This window comes from Hyalella azteca, unplaced genomic scaffold (genome assembly GCF_000764305.2).
Source record: "Hyalella azteca isolate HAZT.00-mixed unplaced genomic scaffold, Hazt_2.0.2 contig4928, whole genome shotgun sequence".
In the NCBI taxonomy this organism is placed as follows: Eukaryota; Metazoa; Arthropoda; class Malacostraca; order Amphipoda; family Hyalellidae; genus Hyalella; species Hyalella azteca.
The window spans coordinates 175,205-199,385 of NW_025935136.1; the positions used below are offsets into that span (position 1 = coordinate 175,205).

Consider the following 24,181-nt stretch of genomic DNA (forward strand, 5'->3'; position numbering starts at 1 on the left):
TCGAAGTATCGTGTTTCAAGTTCATATACGTGATACTTTCTAAGTGATACTTTTTTTTACGTGATACTTTTTTTTACGTGATACTTTTAGTGATACTTTTTACGCCGATATATCACCCGGATCCAAAATTTCATCCTAAGTGGGTTAGCAGGAGAATGGAATGGCATTGCGAAACGTAGTCAGGAGGAGGAGGTATTGATCCAAGCTTTGAATTTGCATTTCCGAATGGCAAGATGTCAATTTCATTATAGGTAGAGAAAGCTTTTCCACATTTCAATACGAGTCAAATGAGTCAAATGGAAATTCTATATCAAAATGAGTTTGAAGGAGACTTTTTGAGAACCATCTCTGAAATTGGTTTGTGAACTTTTGGTCCAGCGGGCGAGAATGCAGAATTCGGCTTGACATGGATTTAGATGACGACGAAACTTGAATTGACTGAATACGGTATAATGGATGCTCATATATCAGGGATTATCAAACCCAAAGATCCTTAGCTAATGTTTTTTCTTAATTATTCTTACCTTAAACTTATATAAATAACAAGGTTATTTCGCCGGCATATATCAGTACAATTTTAACGTATTCAATAAAAGTTCATTATTAACTGCCTAAATCTACTGAAGCAAAAGTAGCTTTACGTAACTCAGCACTATATATTAATGTTCAATTCCTGCAAGCGAAAAAACAGTTAAGTTGTGATATGCATATGCGTGCAAATTAAAGGCTGGAAGCTACTTTTACTATTTTTAGATGATTTAGAATCAAATTTCCCAGTATTTGAAATAATTCTAGTAAATAATAGGAGATAATATGAGATAACGCCTCCCGAATTTTATTTCATTCATATTTTTCAGGTAAAATTTATTATGAGATAGTAATTTTAGCTTGACTTGAGTAAAATGAATCGTAAATCAAACATGAAGTTCGAGAGATGAACGTGCCGTGAGAGTTTTCATTCAAGTTTACAAGGCTCTTTAGGCTGCCTAATAAACGGTAACATGGACGTATTTTTATTTGAATTTGGTATCATTTGTTATTGTATTATCTGGCATTGTTTTCGCTATCTACTCACCAAGTTTTCTTTCAATCACTCTATTGAAAGAATTGTTCTAATTAATTAAATTCTCTGTTTCATACTGAACAAATGCATTGACTCGTCATTCACAATGCAAATGTGTTCTGTATTTCAATTAATTCTTATCATAACCACTCCTTCCAATGTTCCTTCCGATGCAGTAACTTCTCTTCTGGCGCCAATGGACGAATCATTGCTTAGTGCCACTTAATTAAACGCTTTGAGTCATTTGCCGTCTCATTCATTTTCTTGATAACTCAGCCACACATTTCGGCTGTCACCAACGTCAATTTCCACATTTTTTAATAAAATAATGTATTCTTTAAAGTATTCTATCAAGGTCTCCTCGGATTTTATCGTAGTAATAACCATTCGGTGCTGCTTTCTGAAAATGCAAGGGCGTCATGAGACTTCCACTCACGCGGAAAATACTGCGCTCGTGTCACAGTCTTCTTGCCGTTTTTGAACGATGCAAGTCGATTGAATAGGATCTCGTTTCAAAAGAACTCGGCATCATTTTAACGGTCCCTGCGAAAAGCAACTTCTCTATTATCTTCCGCTGTCGTTTGGATCATAAGCTGCATGGCATTGTTGGTCACAGCACCGACTCCCTCCCCAGCTGCTGGAGCTGGGCACTCTCGTAGGCGGCTCAGTGCTTTCATGCAAATAATATCTTCTTTAAATACAACAATGCAAACTGCTAAAATAGTCACTAAGATTTCTCGCCTCTGCTGGTAGGTGATCTACTCTATAGATTTTCAGAAATTTCCCTGTGTGGGCGAGGAATTTCTTCTGCTTTGTCGTGATTCCATCGATCGTCAGCGAACGCGTCTCTCATTGATCTGTTAATTGCTTTCTCATTTATTGCCATTATGTGAATTCGAAAGGTAAAATTAGGTTCTTTCTAATTTACATAGCGAACAGAAAAGACTCTCATCGAGTTGGCAATTTGGTATGTTTTAACTGCTCAACCGCACTCTGCTAGAAATTCCTGACGTATAAAAAAATACCGTTTTCTTCAACCTATATACCGTTTATTGGAGTCTTCTTGATCATTTTCTAGTCTAAGTTTAGTGAGCAGCGATTCGTGGCAGCCCTCATCCACCAATGAGCTCCCATTCATTCAACTCCTGTATTTATAGCAAAGTTATTTAAATTTATAAAAAAATTCACACTCCTCCAATTAGATCACTTGCACATTTTTATTCTGAATACCCTTCTACCCTTATCTTTCAATGTTCCGTGATTTAAACACGACTAAATAAGATTTTCCAGCACCTAATATTGCGATGCAAAAAGTATTGTGGATCAAATAGCTCATGTAAAATCGTACACACGAGCACACGTACACTGGATTCGAACGGTCATATAAACACCGACAACAAATTAATTCATGATATCTGCACGTTTTAATGCCCTACACAGGGAATAAATACACTAAAAGATGCTACTTGAACTCATATCCAAAGAATCTATTCTGTAGTGATGACGATTTGACAGAGGAATGCTCTGTAGGGTTGACGATTCGATAGAGGAATTCTCATTAGAGAAATTACAGGAATTATACTTACGAATATTACGGGGCTGCAAATTCTTCCCAAACATTTTGAAGCATTCTATGGACGGAGAAAAAATGGCGCTCATTTTCGAATACTTCAGCTTCCAACAAAAATTCTTCTAACAAACCTGATCTTCAAAGTTGGAATGTTCTAAATGTCCCAGACATGTTCTAGGTCTGCGCTAGACATGCTAGTCGGGTCTTTTTGGCATGAAAAGAGTCATCAGACTTACGCAATCCGATGCTGTAAAAAAGCGCACAAACTTCCACCAGGAAAAGTCATATATTTTTACTCAAACCTCCGGGAGCTGATATTGAGGTTTAACTACGCCATTGTGGCTTGTATTTACAACCTCGGTAATAATGAAAATTTACCCAGGCGCTAAATTGAAAGCGTTTTAAGATATCCTTACGAGGACTCTAAGCGGAGCGTCAAGGCTCAATCATGCGTCAGTTTTAAATGTAGATTGGAATCAGCAGCAAATTCTTAGCATATCATGACGAACTCTTTTATCTCTTTTCTCGAGTTTATCCGACCTCCATCTTGATCGATGTTCGTGCGTCCGCCGTCGAGATTTACCTTACTAATGGACATAGATTATCACATTTTGTGGTTGGCGCCCTCCTCTGATTTTGTTTATTTCTGAAAACGAACAAAAAATTAATAAGGTGATCTGTGAGGCAAACCGTAATCTGCAGCAATTTTTTTTTTATTAAACCCACATTCCAGCAATATAGTAAGTTTCTTAAATGCGCCTTGATATGAAACCAGTTCAGTATTCAGCACTTCATTTTATTTGTTTATTGAAGAAATACTATTAATATAAAGAGAAGCGTTAACCCTTCTCTGCCCAAAACCTCTCACAATACACGGAGTGTCAAAATTGGGTCATGTTTCACCTCAACGTTTATTGCTTCTATTACAAATATTTCAAATTAAACAAAAGTAATAAAAATAAATTTTATAGACTCAAAAATTTTATTTAGAGATATTTATTAACTAGAAGTTATTTAAGAGAGTGGAAACCAGATATAATAGAAAATAAAGTTAAACTGCAGAAAATTAAACATTGAAGTTAGAAAATGTTCTTTCCTTGTTATTTTCACGTCCAGGGTAATTGTATTCAGAGCATGATGAGCATTTAGCACCATATTTCAAACAAATCATATGGGAATTATTCTTATATATCATAATTATCATAAAACCATGATTTTCTAACAACCCTTTTTACTTATGACATGTGTATTCAGAAGGGTACATATCTTCCTTGAAAAGCGATGAATGGTTCATCAGCTCATATTCAAACAAGCACCAGGCTCTTTTAACATAATTTTTGGTGTAAGTATCCCAACCTTTCCTGATTGGAGGTAATTCAAATGATTCTCTTCGCACTTGAAGAATTTCATGATTATCTGTTCCAATCACAAAGAATATGCTACATGGATAACTAGCTGCAACACAAAAATTGGTCTGCATATGTTCTCACTGATGGTCGTAAACCCTGATGCTGCTGGCACAGTATATTGTTTCAAAATTCTTCATTGAATGTATGAAGAAATTTCCTCTGTTATATACCGTCTGTTGAGGAGATGGTATTCCTAAATGAAGAATCATCTTCAATAAACAATATGTTGTAGTCTTCTTTTGGACATTTATCATAAATAAGTCATTCTGCATTTTCAACACTTTCTGTCATCACTTTTCACTTCACTTTCATCATAAAAAAGTAGTTTAAAACACAGTTTGTCAAATATTTGTATACTGTGAGGGATACGGCAACATGGGGCAGCGCGTCCCTCCCTTTTTTAAACTAAATTTTTGATGAAGTTTTAATTGATACGAGGTGGTTCTTTGTTTTGTTTAAAGGTACAACTAATGAGGAATGTATGATGTGAATTAGACGCCTATAGAGTTATTCAATTTTTAATGAAACACAATTTTGTAAAAAGTGTCAAAATGGGCCCATTGCCCCACCCCAGGGGCAATAGGCCCATGGGCTTGGGGCAAGGCGCCCACTCTTGAACCCTTTACCACAATTGCATATTTTTTCGTTTAAAAATGATAAAACAACACTTTACAGTTAAAAATATGAATAATGTAATAAAAAATATGATATTCATTCATTTATTAACAACTCAAAAAATAACATCCTTAGCTTGAAAAAAATACACTCTTGGCTTAAAAAATCTATCACTGACGTGAAGAAAAATATTTCATTGACATAAAAATGTATATCCTTGATTTGAAAAATATATCCTTGCGATAAAAAACTTGTCCTTGACATGAAAAAATGAATGGTTGACTATAAAAAATATATATAGTTGATCAGAGAAAAACTTCGTTCCAGTTTCGTCCATAATCCAGATATTATGTGCAGAAATGTCGTACCTAATCGTGATTTCAGCCAACATTATAAAAATTCCTCAACTTTTGGCTCATTGGTGTTGACTGAAATCAACTTTTGGCAATGCAAGAGTCAATAACTCGATAAGGGGTCATAAATACGCATAACTAGAAACTAAACCTGCTGCCTTGAGGTGGCAAATCAAAAAATCATGCAATATGAAGTGTAATTTGTAATTCAAAAAGCTAGTCATAGTTTTAAAAACATTGAGACAAATCTAATAATGTATAACACAAGACTTCACCATGGGCGCTTTGCCCCGTGACACGCGTGGGCCCGTTGACCCCACGAGGTATCATTTCAATTTATATCGTGTCAATATTTTATTTTGAAAGCTAAAAGTCTAAACTTGATCTCAAAATTATCCCTATAAATATTACTTTCAAAATATAATTCACAATAATTTCAAAAGCCTCATCTACAGTAATCGAAAACAATTTTATTTAGCAGCAAAAAAAATTTTATCTGGGCTAAAACAGTTATTCACAAATAACTTAATAACGCAAACACTTAGCAAAACGTAAATCCGTACACTTGATCCCAGTGAAACTGTCGACCGGCGGTGGAGAACACGGACCAATATCTGCCATACTTAGCGATAAACCCGCTATATGGGCCCATGACCCGCAGTGGGCTCGCTGCCCCATGTTACCCTATGTGTATGAACAACTGGAGCTCACAAATTGAATGAAAGAACATAAAAATATAATAAAGGTCTTGATAAACAATAATTAGTATAGGTTGGCAGAATTTCTTCTTTCAAGCAGGTTTCATTGAAGACCAGAGAATTTGTTTTATTCGCAATTTTCTTATTAGTTTTTTCAATATATCGAACAATATTTTTAGTTTGAACAAAACTAAAAATATTGTTCGATATATTGAAAAAACTAATAAGAAAATTGCGAATAAAACAAATTCTCTGGTCTTCAATGAAACCTGCTTGAAGGAATAAACAATAATACAGACAAATCTTTCAACATCATAAAGCGCCACTTAAGGCCTGCCTGCAATATTTTGATTCTGTTGCTAGCATGCATACCTGCACCATTTATTGATCTGCACTAATCCTATTTAAATGCTCTGAACTAAAAATCGTCATTTTTCATTCCATCATCTTATTCGAATAATAATGAGGGAATTTGTCAAGTCAAATTCTCCGACAAGGTATTCATGGAATATCATTTATTTCACACGCGAGTCCTATTAATTATTGTCGGTCACAGCCTAGTCAGACCATTCTACCAACGTGTTATTATCCTTCAGCCTTCGTCTCATTAAAACTAAGGACTCCTCATTAGATGTCCGCACTTCAGGGGCTCCCTGAGCTCCAGGCCGAGCTGTAATCTATGAGAGTTATAATCACTGATCTTTTCACTAAAGTTCAAGTGATACTTATTACATAAAAATCCGTATTATTGCAAATGATGATATATTGCAAACGATGAGTATTCCATTAACGTTACGAAGACATAGACTGCTGCCTTTCCCACAGTACCTGCGGTATTGATGACATGCTGCGTGCTAATTAATTATCTTTCAATTACCTCGCCTCTTGTGTTCCTCCTTTGCCCATTTGCTACATGCTCATATCATTGAGTTAATGAAGACAAATTGGCAGCATTGCATGTGTTTTGAAATTTTGTGGAACAGATAATTTCCAGTTTGCAGGGTACACATTTTTTCATGCTATAAATAAAGCATGCATGAAGACAAAAACACAACTAATACAAAAATTGTCGTGCCTTATAAACAGACAATTCAATCATCCCAAAGAAGAAATACCAGCAAATGGCACAGTTCTTTCTGCCCACAAAGAGGAGGGGTGATAGCGGCAATCTTCTTCGTGGTGCCAGGAAATCGGTTTACCAGTCATATATTTTTTGGCCAGAAAATCACGTCAGAATATTGCAGGGTATTTTGTATGTGATGGATGTAAATTCTTCTCTATATCAAGGCAAGGTGAAAATGATGCAAAATTCATGTAGAAAAATACGGTAAAAACATATTTAAGTAACGTACTTTCATTTAAAGTATTCCAGATGATCATGCTATAGAACTATGAGAATTCACTTACTTAGTCAAAATTAAACTGAATAAATTCCAGTTCAGTCAAGAGATTTACATGATGAGAATTCGAAACTGACTAACCTCATATCTCAGCTAATAAAATTGCCTATTTCAGATCAGTTAGGTACATAAGTGATATATAATAAATGCGTGCGTTAAGCTCTCTTTTTATTCAATTTCCAGAGTAGAAGCACCAAAAGTCCATTTTATAAGCATTCACGAAAACTGTTGCCCATTTCAATTATTTAACATCAGAAGAGACTTTCGAGCTTTGAGTTTCTATTTAGTCTCAGCCTCCTGAATGCTAGACGAGATGATTTCCATACCTCAAGCCACTGCAAGACGCCATTAGGAAATAGGCTACAGTGGGGGCCATATGCCGCTCGGCGATGTGTGCGACTGATGGTTTCTCTGTACGTCTAACTTGGAGCCGCTCGGGTAGCTAACTATCCTCAGTTCTTGGTCCCCGGAGACACATTCGAGTTCTGATGAGTTCTGTGTGGTGCGCTCTGGGATTCGATATGTAAATAATTTTTTTTATAATCTATATGTCCACAATTTTGATATGAACGCGGGTACAATTTACTTTATTCAAAATATGTATTCTCACAAACTTTTTCATTAATAATAAGAACGTTGGGCTAGCAGTGCTTCCATGATCCATATTTCACTGTGATCAATATTTCACTGCTGAAGAACAATTAACTGGATAGTTTTTAAAGATTACGAAAGCTAATGAAAAAGTCGCATTCAAATTCAATAATTTACTAATGCATAATCATTTATGAGTGCAGGAGGTTACAGAAACTTCTAAAAAAACTTATTTTTCAATTTCTGTTCGCATGAATGCAAAATGTAAACGACTATTGGGCATGAGACTACACACTAACACACGCAAGAGGAACTTGTATAGTCGCACATTTTTGTTCTTACTGCGCGTGCACCAGATAGTGGCAATGTTCGTCATTGGGCTTTGAAATTAATCCTGTTTTAAATTGGTTCCTGCTTTAGGTGCGCTACAGCCGCTTTTGTCACTATAAAGTAACTCCGTCGCACCGTGACACTTTTGGCCAAGGGACCGTAGCTCGAAAATTGATTTTTGGTATTCCTTCTTACAGCTGCTCATACTTTATCAGTAGCAACGTCAATCGGAGCCAGCGTATCAGAAGACGAGGGATTTTTTTTCTACTGCTAATCCTTAGAACTCAAACGGATGTAAAATCAAGTTGACTTGGCCACAAAATTTAATATGAATATCTATCTTCAAATTTTGACTATTTAAGAAATCATGGCACACTCATCTATTTTCTTATTGTGAGTCATAAACTTTGAAACTGCGTAGAAAGAAATAATTGAGTTGCACGGAGCAAAATGACGGTCTTGCCGAACAAAAGTAGGGTAAATTTTAACTGGAGCGCGTCACTCCTGCCCTGCCATTCAGTCAAATCAGTGACGGACCACAAAGTTGTGCTGCGTTTGATGGACCGCAAAAAGAGCCATATCGTTCGCAGTGTCCAAGGTTCTAATCAAATTAGGGTTGGTTACTCAGGCAAGCACAGGCGCGGGCGTTTGTTCCCCTTTGCTTGGGTAGCGGCGCCCATCCATTCTCTTAGTCCAGCTTTAACAGGGCAGGGTCAATACCACACAACCCAGTGCAGTCACCTGACACTGCCACCCTCCGACACCCATCTGTGTACCTGGACCACACGCTTGTATGTCATCGAATTAATTTTCATTGAAATACAAGGCGAAAATAGACTTGGTCGTAAGGTAAGAAGTAAAGAAAATTTTGTACAATGGCCCACCAAATCGTTGAGTAGAATGTTCTTACTCTATGTAATTTGCTCTTCCAAATCATAGCTAATTCGTAAGTTAAATAATTATTTTCCAGTCGAGTGAACCAACATCTAGTTCTGACGTTTTTTGGCTTAGTGGTTCCAACCAATTTTAAAAAATGAGTGACAAGGCGGCATGAATGTTGTTTGAGGTTCTAGCCCATGGCCAGATTATTTTAAGCTTTATTAGGTCCATCTTAATAAATCCAAGATCACGTCGTTATTTGGTGCTCCTAAGAAATTCGTTTTTTCGTAGAAGGGTAATTTTTCAGGTTGTGCTCGTAAACCGTATCGAAACGGCAATTATTTAAATCGAATATGAAATACTAATTGAAATTTCCCTGCGAAGCTCTCCGAAACCTCCCATCAGTGAAGTAAAAGCGAGATGCCAATCTACTTTAAAACCAAATTTGACCATTTCAAAAAATATCTGCGTAGAAAATTGCAAATGAATTCACCGAATCAAGCCTTTGAACTGTCTAATACAACTTATCACCACAATACTAGGCAGATTGGTGTCCATTTTGGTACATGTTGTAAATTGTACCTAAACTTCGCGCATTAAATGGATTTTGACATTTTAATTCTTTCAGTTTAATTTAAAAGCTTCCGAGAAAAATAGAATTTTACAAAATAGAATTAAATAAAACAAAATTTAGAATTTATTTGCACCAAAGCTATATTTTGGATGTATAAAGCCACTATCAATTAGTTGTATAATGCCGCTAAGAATTAGATGTATAATGCCAATATTTCAAGGCGGATTTTTTCCCTGGTTTTGAATATCTAGAATAAATTTGAGAAGTTCTCAAAAGATGATAAATCATAAAATCATACGATGAGTCTCGCCTGCTTTTCGGTCAAAAAATAGTAGTTCTGCTGCCAACTGGCTAGTGAGCTTAATCATTTCAGTCTCAGTGCAAATCCTGAGTGCATGACGTTCATTGAAAGACATTCAAATTTCAGAAACAAGCAAACCTCAGCTCCCTGCAGGCCTGTGCGACTAATCCATTGAGGTGCGGCAGTTATATCCTCGTTTAATTAACCTCGCAGGGAAAACGACGAAAAACAATGGACTTTTGTTCCCGTAGCTGCGCTACAGAGAGCACGGAAATGCCAGTCCTGCAAGAATGAGTTCTTTTCGTTCTAGGCGAGAAACTTCCTTACGGAATTTTTCTACCGCTAACACACTGCAAATGAAATGCAGATACATGATATTAAGGGCATGAAATGGTTGCTAAAAATACCTCTTATATGTACATAAGCCCACGCATGGTATAGCTTGGAACGTTCAAATAATTCATCAGCAGATAGCTCGTGAAATTTAAATTACAATCGAACGCCGTCTTTCTTGACTTCAACTGAGTTATTTGCCGTATGCCTTTCCTTAAACTTCACCAATGTTTAACGTAAACTTCTCTATACGGTCGATTCATGCGTCTTCTTGACATTCTTTTTTATGTTTTAGTTCGCAATATTGTAGTTTTAATAAACCGCCATCGGTATTTCTTTGATCACTTTGTTTTCATATAGAGGACGATCAAGAAATGACTGCGATGAAACCATCTAGTAATATTAATTTCAAATTATCGTGACTCTTTCACACATCATAGTTTTTGCAGTATGAACTGTTCTAATCCTTTGAAAGATATCATTAACCTCACGGTGGGGAAATGTCTAACCCTGTTCAACGTCAGGGAAACAGGCTAGACTAGGGTCTATAGGGACCTTGCACAGTAACGTTATACACACATTATGAATGGATTTATTAAAGATGAGAACACTAACAATACACTTCTATAGTGTATAGTTGAAATATATTATATAGTAATAGTTGAAAGAGAATATATAGTAATAGTTGAAAGAGAATTTCAATGTTGTTTCGTTCTGTAATCAAGTGATATTTTATTAACAAGTAGCAAAGGAGTTAAACTCTACTAACCTTTAATGATATACGACATTAAACGATTTGTTGAAATATTGTTTCATCCTTTTTTGCCCTTTATTTCAACCACGTCAAATTAAATCCAACGCAACACTATTTATTTTGTTACACCTTCGTCAAGTGTTTTTTTTTTTAGAATAAATCGATTTTGGCTACACTTTCAGAAGTGCAATCGCTCCTGCATGCATTGGCATCGTAGAAGACGAACTGATTTAAGATGCATAAATGAAGATCTAGGCATCATTTCGACGAATACTTAGCATCATTCAGGAAAATATTTAGCATCATTTCGATGCATACAATTAGAATAAGGCATCATTCAGAAGAAGACGTGGGCATTATTCAGGAGGGGACTTGGGTATCATTAATTCATGTGGAGACGTGGACATTTTTCGGATGAAAACGTGTGCATCATTCAGACTAAGATTTAGGCATCATTCACATGGTGGCGGGTCATCATTCATATAGGAAGACATTGGCATCATTCTTATAAATACGTTTACTTCATTCCTAGGAAACTTTGGCTTATAAAGACTGATGCATCATCATTCAGCTGAAGACGTGGGCATGATTCATGTGAAGAAGTGGGCGTCTTTCAGGGGAAGACGCTGGCATCATTTAGCTGAAAACAGGGCATCATTCATGTGATGTCCTGGGCATCATTCATGTGAAGACGTGGGCATCATTCATGTGAAGAAGTGGGCATCATTCATGTGAAGACGTGGGCATCATTCATGTGATGTCCTGGGCATCATTCATGTGAAGACGTGGGCATCATTCATGTAGACGTGGGCGTCATTCATGTGACGACGTGGGCATCATTCATGTGAAGACGTGGGCATCATTCATGTGACGTCGTGGGCATCATTCTTGTGAAGATGTTTGCATCATTCAGAGGAAGACGTAGAGATCACCTAACATGGACTTGTACATAATTCATTCGCAGATTTGGACATTATTCAGACGGAAACTGGGGCGTCATTCAGAAGGAAACGTTGGCATCATTTAGCTAATGACGTGGGCATCATTCAGATGAATGGAAAAATTTAAGGATTTCCCCACGGGTTTCATTTTTCGTATTTGTGTGTCACTCACCCAATTAGTTTCAATAAATAAACACCGAATTTTTCAGAATCAATTCTTAAATTACGATTCGAAACTGAATTTTTAACCTCTGTCTCTGGCTCACTAATTCTAATATTTTTTTATTCTAATATTTTTTTCAAAATTCGCCTGATAAATACACTAAATAAATCGAAGATTTAGCCTAAATAATTTCAAGTTTTAATCGTACTCCACCTCCATTCCTTATAATTGTATTTTTACAATACAATATCACTGTTTTTTTTTTTTTTGACAGGTCTACATGGAGCCTCTAAAGAAGATTCAAGTGGATGGATTCGCCATGTTTGCAGAACCCGAGCTGCTCTTCGGGAACCTGGACGAGCTTTGTTGTGTAAGTAAACTCTTTTCTGCATTTATGAGCTGCGGCATTGCAAAAAGTTTTGCACTTCGGCGGGACTTGGGAAAATAAATATAATAATTCTCAGTTGCGGTGCTCAGGAATATCATGCAGACAAGCAGAGGAGAACTGATCAAAATATGTGCATTAAAAAATATTTCTACACTCTAATAATAGATGATTTTTTGGCAGCATCTGTTCATTGATCGTTTCGTATCCCATCCAATAAATAATATTTATCACTAATGAATTATTTGGCAGGCATTTATTTTTAAACCACAGGATTATTTATTTCAATTTTATTGGGCCCATCATGATTTTTCTCGTAAATATGAACCAGTCTCTTTCATATTTTTATAATGAACCCCTTTCGCTAACTTCTACATTTATTGACAGCAATTTTTTTGTAAGCCAACAGAAAAACTGCAATACCGAGGACAACACACAAACGTAGGAGCAACATCTACTTAACAAAATTGTGGCGTAGCTTAAGACATTCTAGCTATTTTTTTTTTACTCCTGTTTCGTAGACGATATACAAACTTTAAAAATAACTCGAGAAAAACTTCATAATATTCCAATTAACTGTGCGGCAAAACTGAAAAATAAATAAATTTGAACATACCTGAAATTATGTGCATAACAGTTCTACACTAATTCCTTGATATAGAAGTGAATGCACTTCGAATTTATTTTGAAAATTTGAGAAATACAGTATATGTGCGATACATACACTGCATTCAGCAGTGTCTGTGAAAAAAATTCTACAAAATTAGCTGTTATTTGGACAAAGAATAGCAAGTGAAGAGGCGTCGGAAAGAAAAACAACTTTATAATACATACATAAATTATGATTGAAGCTGAAGTCATATACTGTCCCAAATGTCAGGGCATTATTCTATATGTATACTATCATGATTAACGCCCTTGGGAAGTGTTGGCTCACAGCCGCAGTAGACCCGCCTAGCATTTAAATTAGGTGCAGCAGTATATCCGTGTTTTGATCACTTCTATCGAATCAAATGATAAGTTATGCAAAATAACAGATCAAGTTCAGATAGTGTAATCACAAAAAACTAACCGCCGTGCAAGCCACGTGCTGCCGAGTTTAAATCGCTTAGCCTAAAATGAATTAAAAGTTGAAAATTTTAAAATGTTCTCTTGGACAACTCGATCCAATAGAGTAATGTAAAAGTTTAATAAGTATACATTGGATCAAAAACATGAAAGACTCTTTTAACGCGTTGAATGCGGTTCCTAAAACTGCCGACTGCCTGCCGGCGTGATTCTTTTTAGGTTCCAATTGAACCTTACAATTTGAAATAACAAATATACTTTTTCTGGTATTCGTCATATAGAATAGTTAAACACATTTTCTATTATTTCAATGTCTTAGAATTTATCATCAACACGATGTGCCATAAATGGAAGTAATACCAACTTTTGGGGTTCAATTAAATATTTTAATTATTTAAATAATGGACCCACCGGTGTTTCGTTAGCTCATTCAACGCGCTAACTCAGCTAAGACTTTTTGACCTTACTATTATTCCTAGAATTCCACATTGCATTGGAACACGAGCCGATCTACAAACAAATCATGCAAAGCATGTGCCCTTACATAAATATATCTCTCGAGACGTTTACTTACTGCGTTTGTGTATAACGGTCACTGGTAGAGCGTAAAATTTAATTTTTTTCATGCTCATGAGAGTGAAAACTAGGAAATCTGTTCTCCTAAACATGTGTGAAATTGTCTGACCAGCAAATAGAAATGTTTCTATATCATATATATCAACGCATAATGTACGACAACAAAATTGAATTGAGAAACTCGTGAAAATCGATGTCCTAGAAATATGCATTTAAAAATTACTTTTTACGCATCTAAAGAATGCAATGTTTCCGCTGTTACAAGTGTACGATGAATTTCCAATTTTATTTTCAATTATTAGAAAATCTACAATTTTTATGCAATAAAAAAGTAAATTTTCAATTTCGTTTATTCTGTCAACTGATTCATGCATTGTCTCCGATTTCACGCAAGTTTGCAAAATTTCAGATCGATTGGACAATTAGAAGTGTGAGGCCTTCAGCCTAAAAAAAACGTGTGATTGATATCTTCTGGGAGGTGGGAAAACATGTGGAAGTCGTTATTTTTAACTTTTGCACAAAATTCTGTAGAACTGAAAACTGAATATTAAACAAAACATTGGATGTGTCTTCCGATGAATGACCTGTAATCTAGTAGGGGCTAGTTTGGAGAAATCGATTTCATTTCTTTTGTTTAGTTTTCCAGATATAAGAATAATTTAATTGAGTTGAGAAATACTTTTTCCGGTAAATGTGACCGATCTAATCTATAATCTATCTCTCCAAAATATTATGGCGCTTTGGTTTCGCGGTAACGAGTCTTAGAAGAAACTATTCTATTCAGTAATTTAGAAATTACTCCTCCAGAACCGAAAATTCATCAATTTCCACGATGCTTATCGTAGTTCAAAATTTGCAGCTTGGAATGAAATAAAATAATTGCGATTATAATAGTCATCTATATTTTATACGCCAAATATTTTCCATCTTCAGGATATTAATTAATACATCAAACAGCGCAAAAATAAGTTGTTGGACAAATAAATACTTTGCTGCATTGCAATGACCTCATAAACGAAAAACCGTTGGAAGAAATCATGTGTAAGTCTCAGTGGACACAGCTTGACCTTAATAAATTACCTAAAATTTGATTTAGAATCTGAATCTGTCATTTAAATTCGGTATCAAACTATTCAATAGACATTTTTTTATTAATTTTCGCTGACAGGCCTCGAGACAGTTAATTTATTCAAGACAACCAATCGTAAATTTACGAGCGTGCCACACCTAATTATAATTTATCACGACTATAGCTGTGATGAGACACTAAATTCAATCAGTTTGGAAACTGTAGGAGGCACTCAGTGATTGAAACGGGCAGAGGCCGAAGTTGCAAATAGAGTTCGGCAGACTTTACGCATTAGACGGTGCTAAGTTAGCTAGATGGGAGACCACGATGATTCCGCAAGATTCCGATGATTAGCAAGATGGGAGACCGCGATGATGGGAGACCGATGATCGGAGACCCTGCGCTAAAATAGCCTCGTCTTCTTTCTTCCTATCGTATGCCACAATAGCAGAAGGTTCTTTGGTTAAAAACTTTTGAGAATATACCGTTTTGTAAATTCTCAATCGAAGTTAGCATGACGATTCTCATCATCATGACGAAAGATTGATTTTCAGGATCTTAGGCTTGGCATTTTGCTGATATTCTTTGTCCAGATTTGTCTAATGATCGCAAGTGATGACAACGCACAAAAATTACAAAATTCATGGTTAGAATCACCAATGCTTTTCGCTATCGAGATACACAATGATTTATCCCCCTATAGTTAAGATTACTTTCATTCACATTTTTTCCCTGTCCGCAATTACAACCCCGGATCGTACTGATTATTATTTGAGTCGAATGAGCTCCAGACACTATTTCTTACAGTAGTAGGTAATTTTTAATTAAAATCAGTAAAAATCTGTTTCAAAATATAACTTTGATGAACATTGCCAACATATCACTAACAAACACTAGGTAAACGTCGCTAAACAATTAGCTTCGTAGTATTCCAGAACATGTTTGCAAGGCGACGGAGGGAACAAGTCGAAAAAAATATAACTCAGTACTCACTGCAGTGAATGACAGAGAGCGCATTTTCTGGTCGATGAAAACGTGAAGTCACGGACGGACGGACGGACGGATGGACGGACTTACGGACGGACGGACGGACGGACATGGCGAGCACAATAGTGCATTTTTTCCATAAATGAGAAAATGCGCTAAAAACGAGTGCGTGAGCAGGTGTTTTCGAGCGACGTGAGCTCCATACATACAAGGACAGCTGCAGACTTATAGTGATGCCCTAATACGCTGGGACCTAAGTTTTGGTACATTGTATTCTTATTCTCTGCTTCCGTTTCAAAAATTATGTTTGGAGGCAACCTCTATCACCGTTCATCAGATCACATCCTTCCTGACGTAGCAGGAAACAGGTCTAAATGATTGAACTCTTAGGCAGGGTTCACACCATACTGCCGGGCACGTGCCAGGCATTATGCATTATTCCAGCCCAATATTCTTCAATTCATTTCTGTAGACGCATTCACACCAGCCGTGTAAAGCACCTGTCATGTGATGTAAATGGCTCTATATAAATGCATTTAATAATGTTGGACAGGACAGTGACTAGCACGTGACTGGCAGCATGGTGTGAACCTGGCGTTAATGTTTGCTCAAGCGACGGTCAATAATGAAGACGCGTTAAAATGCATTAAACCAAGCTATAAATAGCACTTTGTTAGCTCTTGCGAAAGTGGCAGCATGAAGAAGAAAAGTTGTCTCATTAAAGCAAGCGACGCGTAAGCAAATGCGTATCATTATGCGTATCATCATGCGTATCATCATTCCGCATTCGAGGCGAGATGATCCTGAAAGCTTTGTGCCCATCAGCGATTAAAATCAAGGCAACTTTCAGGAACAATCCTGATAGAAAACGAGACAATACTTAGAGGATAAATAGGAGCTTTGTATTTTCCCAGAATTTACATTTATTCTACGGCAAGTAACGAAAGGTAAAGTGTTAACAGTTGGCATAAAATTATGAAAATATATTTTTCAAACATTTTTCAACATCATTTTTTCAGTTGTGAATCTCTCATATAAAATTCATGTAAAATGACAACGCATATTTTGTAAATGACGATAAAGTTAAGGGGTTAATATAAAACCCCATCCACGCTCATCTGAGCGGCCGACCTCGTCACAGACCCGCGCTATATAATGCAATTGAGAAATCAGGAATGAGCTCTGAACTCACACGGTCTGCGTGAGGTACAAATATCTGGAGGGCATTAAAATTAAAACATAAAATTACGAAATTAATCTGTCAACCATACGTCGCCAAGTCTGCCCATAAATTTAACTTGTGATGGCCGCCGAATATGGCCAAATTTATCAAACTGACCATTAGTATTTAAGCGTTCAATTTATTAATCTTCAGTCCACGACGTTCACTGTTCAGAAGGTCGTTTTTCACTATAATCCATCGAAAATGAATATCCTGTCATGCCTGGAACCAATAATAATATATAATAATAACCAATAATCAGGCTTGCCTCGTTTACCAATCTGCTCGTGACGATTCATTATATCAGGAACATAATTTTTTAATTCTGGGACAAAATATTTGTCCTGATTTATACTTTTATTCCGGAACCATGAATCACTTTGTATATTGATTTCTCCGTAATGTCTCGTCTTCCCGTGTTGCCCTGGTTCATTTCGAGTACAGGATTTGAAGAGGCAGTAGTTTAGTGACACGATTCCACTCCCCAACTGCAGTATTACTTTATTTTATTATGTGCACAACTAGACTTCTGAACGTTGCATTTTTAGTCCTAACGCCTATCCCGATTCAAAATTAGTTAACAAAAACTTTCTGTGTTCAAAAACAACCTGCATGAGTATAGCTGCTGCGCGTGTTATTCCTCAGGTAAATTATAACGCCTGCGCTGTTTGTCTCAGTAAAATCAAACGTAGATTTGGCACAGTCATAAAAGGCTGCGAAGTGCGGCCATCATATGGTGTTATGTCCATTGCATGCGTATTTACGGCTGCTTATACGGCCTTAACAGCAAACTGCTCTAACGTTGAGACCGGGTTACTGCTGCACCCGAGATACTATGAAGTTTTCGCGTGAAATTTTTCTTGAAACATAAATGCTGCTGAAATATATTCAAGTAATGAATGCACAATGAACTAATGTCCAGGAATTGCATTTGTTTTGACGTGCGGCGTTGCTGTGTTCAAATGCTGATTTTAAGCGTGTACGCGAGCTGCATCCCAGTGTTGGCAATATAAAACCCATTAGAACTTCCCAAAGTTCACAGCTGAGCAAATTCGTGAACGCGAAAATTCTAAATGATGTTGCGCGGGCTACTTCAGAAGCGCTATGAGTTAATTACGAGCCGTACGTGCCGAATTTTAACAGAATTCACAGTGGAAACGGAGGACCGTTAAATTCCGGCCCTCGGCCGTGAATGTCCAATTGTCGTCAATTCAATGCAACAGGGAAAAATTTACTTCGATTTGATTTTTCCGTTCTAGTTTCATTGGGCTAATTGCGAAAGGAATTACACGCATGATTCTGTGTTTGGTAGCGACCGATTGATTCTCAACGGCCGGGATGGTAAATGAAAACTCAGACTTTAAATTTCATTTCAGAGCTCGAACAAGCTTGGCTCTTTCATTTCGGACCTGTTGTTCCACTTCACTTCAACAATAGTTCCGTTAAAAATTTTTGTAAATTTAATTTTTATCAGTGGAGACATACTTTGAAAATGTCAGATTTGTTTTAGAACGTAGCATTTTTATAAATATACTGAAGGACAAGCCGGTAATGTAGATGAACCATTTTTTTCATAAAATATATTTCTCTAAAATCGTACTGTACGCATTTATTTGCTCTGATCAGGTTCAGATATTGTCATATGCATTTATTATTAGATGAATTTTCTCTTGCAATAAATACTCGACGCCAAATGTATGCATGGGAGTCAATGCCGAGGCATTATAAACGCCACTTTATTAAGGATAAAAAGTGTGCAGCGTTTGTAAGTGATGGAAAATACTTAATTAACCAGTGGATCTGCCCGTAAACCAGACATCGAAATACAATGACGAAAATAATAGAACAGTTTAACAAAATGTTAACAAAACGACAAATCACAAGTATAAAGCAAATTCGAAACTTTAAATAAATTGTAAGTGTACATGATTATATGGCCTGAAAATTGATCGTTACGTTGGTTTTCGAGGAGTCATTGCCAAAACAAAATCAAGAGACTACGGAGTACGTACCTATATGATAGTTCATCTGTCTGAGGTGAATCTGAGATGAATGAATTCCAACATGTACGATATAGGCCTAGTCGATGGTTCTCGGCAGAGTGCCTTAAAATTAAATGCTTTGATTTATTAATGAACGTGAAAATTTTACAATTGATTTTGAACTCTGCTCTCAATATTACAACTCTACTAGAAACCTCAAAATATTATTTCAGTCACTCATATTAATATAAATAATTTAATCTATATGAATATTCGAAAGCTTTGTTTAGGAAACAAAATTTGTACGTATAATAATGGAGCTAACCCTGCATTACGAAATGTAAGGGCGTTGCGCAGGCTTGAATTCACGGTTTTTGCTCTGAAATTTACAAACATCGCATGTTATTTTGACGTGACATGGATGTGTATTATTATTTATATTATTAATATTATTATAATTATTATTATTATATTATTATTTTTATAATTATTATTAATATTATATTATTATTATTATTAATATCATTATTATTATTAAGGGGGAGCCTCTCCTCAAAATGAAAGAAATTATGTTTTTTGTGTTCTGTTACGAATCGAAAGCAAACCCCAAGGCACTAGCTGCCATGGTTTTCTGTAGGGCGTTTTGACTGGACATTTTATACCCATTGGTAATAATGACTTATTGAATTAAATATGTACTTATAGATCATTATTCGCAATAGTTGAATTGTTTATGAGCTTATTTTGTATCTCAGTTTATGAGCTTATTTTCGTCTCTCAATTTCTTCAGTGTATAGGCTTACGATCGAGAATCAATCGGCGTTAACAAGCATCAAAATCTTATAGTATCAGAATTAACTGATGACATTTCTTTTGATAGACGGTGATATTTGCTCAATTGTGTCGCTCTTTACTAACAGCGTATCTTGTTTGCCCTGTCATTTCTATTACAGAACTAATTTCGCGTGTTTGTAAAGGTTGCCGTCATATTACAGCAGCCAGCTAACAAAATACCACGGGATTGATTTAACTTGAAAGGAGACCAGAGGAGCAAAATCTCTCCATCCTCCATCTCTCCATCCTTCATCTCTCCATCCTTCATCCCTCCATCCTTCATCCCTCCATCCTTCATCTCTCCATCCTTCATCTCTCCATCCTTCATCTCTCCATCCTTCATCTCTCCATCCTTCATCTCTCCATCCTTCATCTCTCCATCCTTCATCTCTTCACCCTTCATCTCACCATCCTTCATCTCTCCATCCTTCATCTCTTCATCCTTCATCTCTCCATCCTTCATCTCACCATCCTCCATCTCTCCATCCTTCATCTCTCCATCCTTCATCTCTTCACCCTTCATCTCTCCATCCTTCATCTCTCCATCCTTCATCTCTCCATCCTTCATCTCTCCAACCTTCATCTCTCCATCCTTCATCTCTCCATCCTCCATCTCTCCAACCTTCATCTCTCCATCCTTCATCTCACCATCCTTCATCTCTCCATCCTTCATCTCTCCAACCTTCATCTCTCCATCCTTCATCTCTCCATCCTTCATCTCACCATCGCCATGATAGTTTGATTGTCACCAGCAGCTTACATTTTACATAAAAATCGATGACGCTCAATTAAAAAGACAAAATCAATAATAATTAGTATAATAATAATTATACTAATTATAATTAATAATTATAATAATAATTAGTAATAATAATAATAATTATATTAATAATAAATTAATAATAATTGATTATTAATAATTAATAATCAATAATAATAATAATAATAATTGGTCAAATAGATAGATACATTTCCTCAACAATATTCCATTAGCAGGAAATCATGCTCTACAAATATGTTAAGCATGAGATGCGATCTTCACGCACATATTATAGAGCCATTGTTCGTCCTCAGAATATTTAAATAGTATATGTAAAATAAGTATGACTTAATTCCTATTAATTGAGTTGTTGCTTATAATGGGGATAGTTTTCTTCGGTGCCTTTTGGTAGAACTCGCCTGTGCTGATATCTCTACGTTAACTATTTGTTTTTGAACGGATGCCATAATGCCAAATATTTTTGCATGTGCTCAACATTTCAATCATAACTTAATTAGCTCCAGTATAGATCGTCAAAATCTGGCTTAAATTTCGAGAAGAAGCTATAAAACTCTAGCTTCTATTATCCAACATCTATAATTATAATAAATTATTTAATAGAATATTTATATTACATTATACATCTTATTTTTACAGTTTTTCGTCTATGAATTAGTTATAGTATTTACTATCAATTTATAGCTTGCTGTACATAGTGATGTATAAATTGTTCATTTAATAGCATACAGTACCATAATTTCGGTGAAAAATTGCGTTAAGCTACAATCAGGAAACTGTTCGATTCTTTAAATTTAATTGCTGTAGAAACCACATCAGCGCTTGAGCAGGGCAAAACCATGTATCTAGAACCGGCACCAGATTGCCAGGCCTCTGCATGTTGACACTTTGAATTGGAGCTTTGAAGACTGAGCAGCGGTGGCTTTTCAAGGCCGTTAACAGTAGCCTGCAGGAAGCAGCGTGAAGTACCGCACCACTTACACGCTGGGATGCAGGTTTCCGGTGCGGGAGATCTGGAGGCGGGTTCGGGTGGACTAAGACCTATATATAAGTGATCTATACTATTCTGTCAGTATTTGGTACCGGTAACAACTTTGCAGGTGATGACCAAATTTATTTTACCACTATTGAAATGCCCCCAAAAAAATAGCATTACTCAATTTTGCCGTTAAACTTATCCATTAAAAAAATGCTATGTTTCTGCTATATAAACGAAGTTTTTAACAAAAAAAAATCAACCTTCGACCAGCGAATGCGCCGTCGGCTAGTTATGCCCTGCGTTAATTAGGTGTTGATCTGATTTGCATAAAGTCCTTAGATTGCTTTTACGGTCGATACCTGAGGGCTGAAGCCGACGGCAACACTGATATCAGTTTGTCAAATTTTATCAGGCAGAAGCCGAAATGTTGCACTCTGCCTTGCTCGATTCTACTCAGCGCTTGTACTGAGCAAGTTGGAGCAGTCAATGCAGGAAAGTAGCAGGTAGTTACCAAGTTGGGCTGGAGGGGCTCGGTAGCAGTCAGTGCAGGAAAGTAGCAGGTAGTTACCAAGTTGGGCTGGAGGGGCTCGCTAGCAGTCAATGCAGGAAGTAGCAGGTAGTTTAGTTCGATTTTTTAGGGTTTATATGCACTAAAAAATTACAATGAGTTTGAGGCGAACATGTTTTTAGTTACCAAACTTGGGCTGGAGGGGCTCGCTAGCAGTAAACGCAGGAAATAGCACGTATTTACCAAGTTTGGGCTGGAGGGGCTCGGTTGCAGTCAATGCAGGAAGTAGCAGGTAGTTACCAAGTTTGGGCTGGAGGGGCTCGGTAGCAGTCAATGCAGGAAAGTAGCAGGTAGTTACCAAACTTGGGCTGGAGGGGCTCGGTGTGTGCACTGTGCAGTGAAGCAGAAGAATCGAGCACATCTGAGCTGGTGCGCCGTGTCAATTGNCAGGAAGTAGCAGGTAGTTACCAAGTTTGGGCTGGAGGGGCTCGGTAGCAGTCAATGCAGGAAAGTAGCAGGTAGTTACCAAACTTGGGCTGGAGCGGCTCGGTGTGTGCACTGTGCAGTGAAGCAGAAGAATCGAGCACATCTGAGCTGGTGCGCCGTGTCAATTGAGAGTCTGATATGGGACGGCAGTTGCGTTTGTAAAGCAGACATTTTTGTTCTGCCCCGACTCTTTCCCTGCCTTAGAGCAGCTCTAGGTTTTAGCCGGCCTGCTCAATCCTCTGCTGTATATTTGAACCGGAAACGCACGGACATGTTCGAAATTGAAAGAATTAGCGCTAATTAGTATAATCGAGCGCGAACTCTGGCTTGGAAGCGCTGATAACTTGGTGCATGACAAGAATTTTCTGTGTAGTAGAGAAAAGTCGGTTAAATAATATCCCTAATGCCGGATGAAGTGTATTCTTGCAGTGCTAGCTTCCTCAGAATGGTGTAGAAACTAAAATTATTCATCATCATTGAGAGAACAAAATTAATTTGTGAACAGTGTAGACAATATCATATTAAATATGAATATACGCGACAGAAATAAAATCACGAATTCTTATCTGTGCAGCGTGCGAAATATTTGTCCTGCTCTCTTAATGATTAAATGAGATTCATTGCGGAAAAAATTATTTGAATGCATCTTTTGAGACAATAAAATTATTTTTGTATTTAAGATAGAAAACGAGTGAGGAATACGCAATAGCCAAGACGAAATATTCGCAATGCATGAGAAACCGAGTATTAAATACTGGTCTTTGTTCAAATAAAAATTCCAAAGTTCATAAAATTTCCAATAACTCTGTGAAAATATTTCAAAATTTTCAAACTGAAATTGCTAAAAAATACAGGAAAATACGAAATAAATAAATAAGGACTAATCCGCGGTAAACTTGTTAATGCATTCGCCGAGCATCATCTCAATATTATATCCCGGAACAGAATGCAAAGTTTTCATTTGAAAAATTCTAAATTAGGTAAGGAATAAAAACTTCTCACAGCACTCAGAAGACTAACCGAAAAACAAGTGAGAACAAACTTGGGAATTAAGTGCAGCGCTTAATAATAACTACAAGTGGAGAATGTAAGCAACATCCAAGGGAGATTGATGCATCGACACAGCTGAATGGAAATGGAATTTAACAACGCTATTAAAGTTCACTTGATAAAACGTATTAAAATTAACTAATTAAGGGACTGAACTATGATCGCAATTAAGTAAAGCAGACGAGATGCGTAGGAAAAAGACAAATAATTCGCAGTGGACATGTACTCAGAACCATATTGGTGAAGTTCGGCAGAAGCTTCTCTTTTATGCAAGTTTGATTGA

The 24,181-nt window shown here is 36.6% G+C and overlaps 1 protein-coding gene across 1 annotated transcript in view; it reads left to right on the forward strand.

Moving 5' to 3' along the window:
* LOC125177788 overlaps window positions 1–24,181 on the forward strand; it is a 144,385-nt gene that overhangs the window by 74,034 nt on the left and 46,170 nt on the right. Inside the window, exon 9 of the mRNA XM_047880187.1 lies at window positions 12,249–12,344. Coding sequence (XP_047736143.1) covers window positions 12,249–12,344 — 96 coding nt within the window. The remainder of the gene's footprint in view (window positions 1–12,248; window positions 12,345–24,181) is intronic.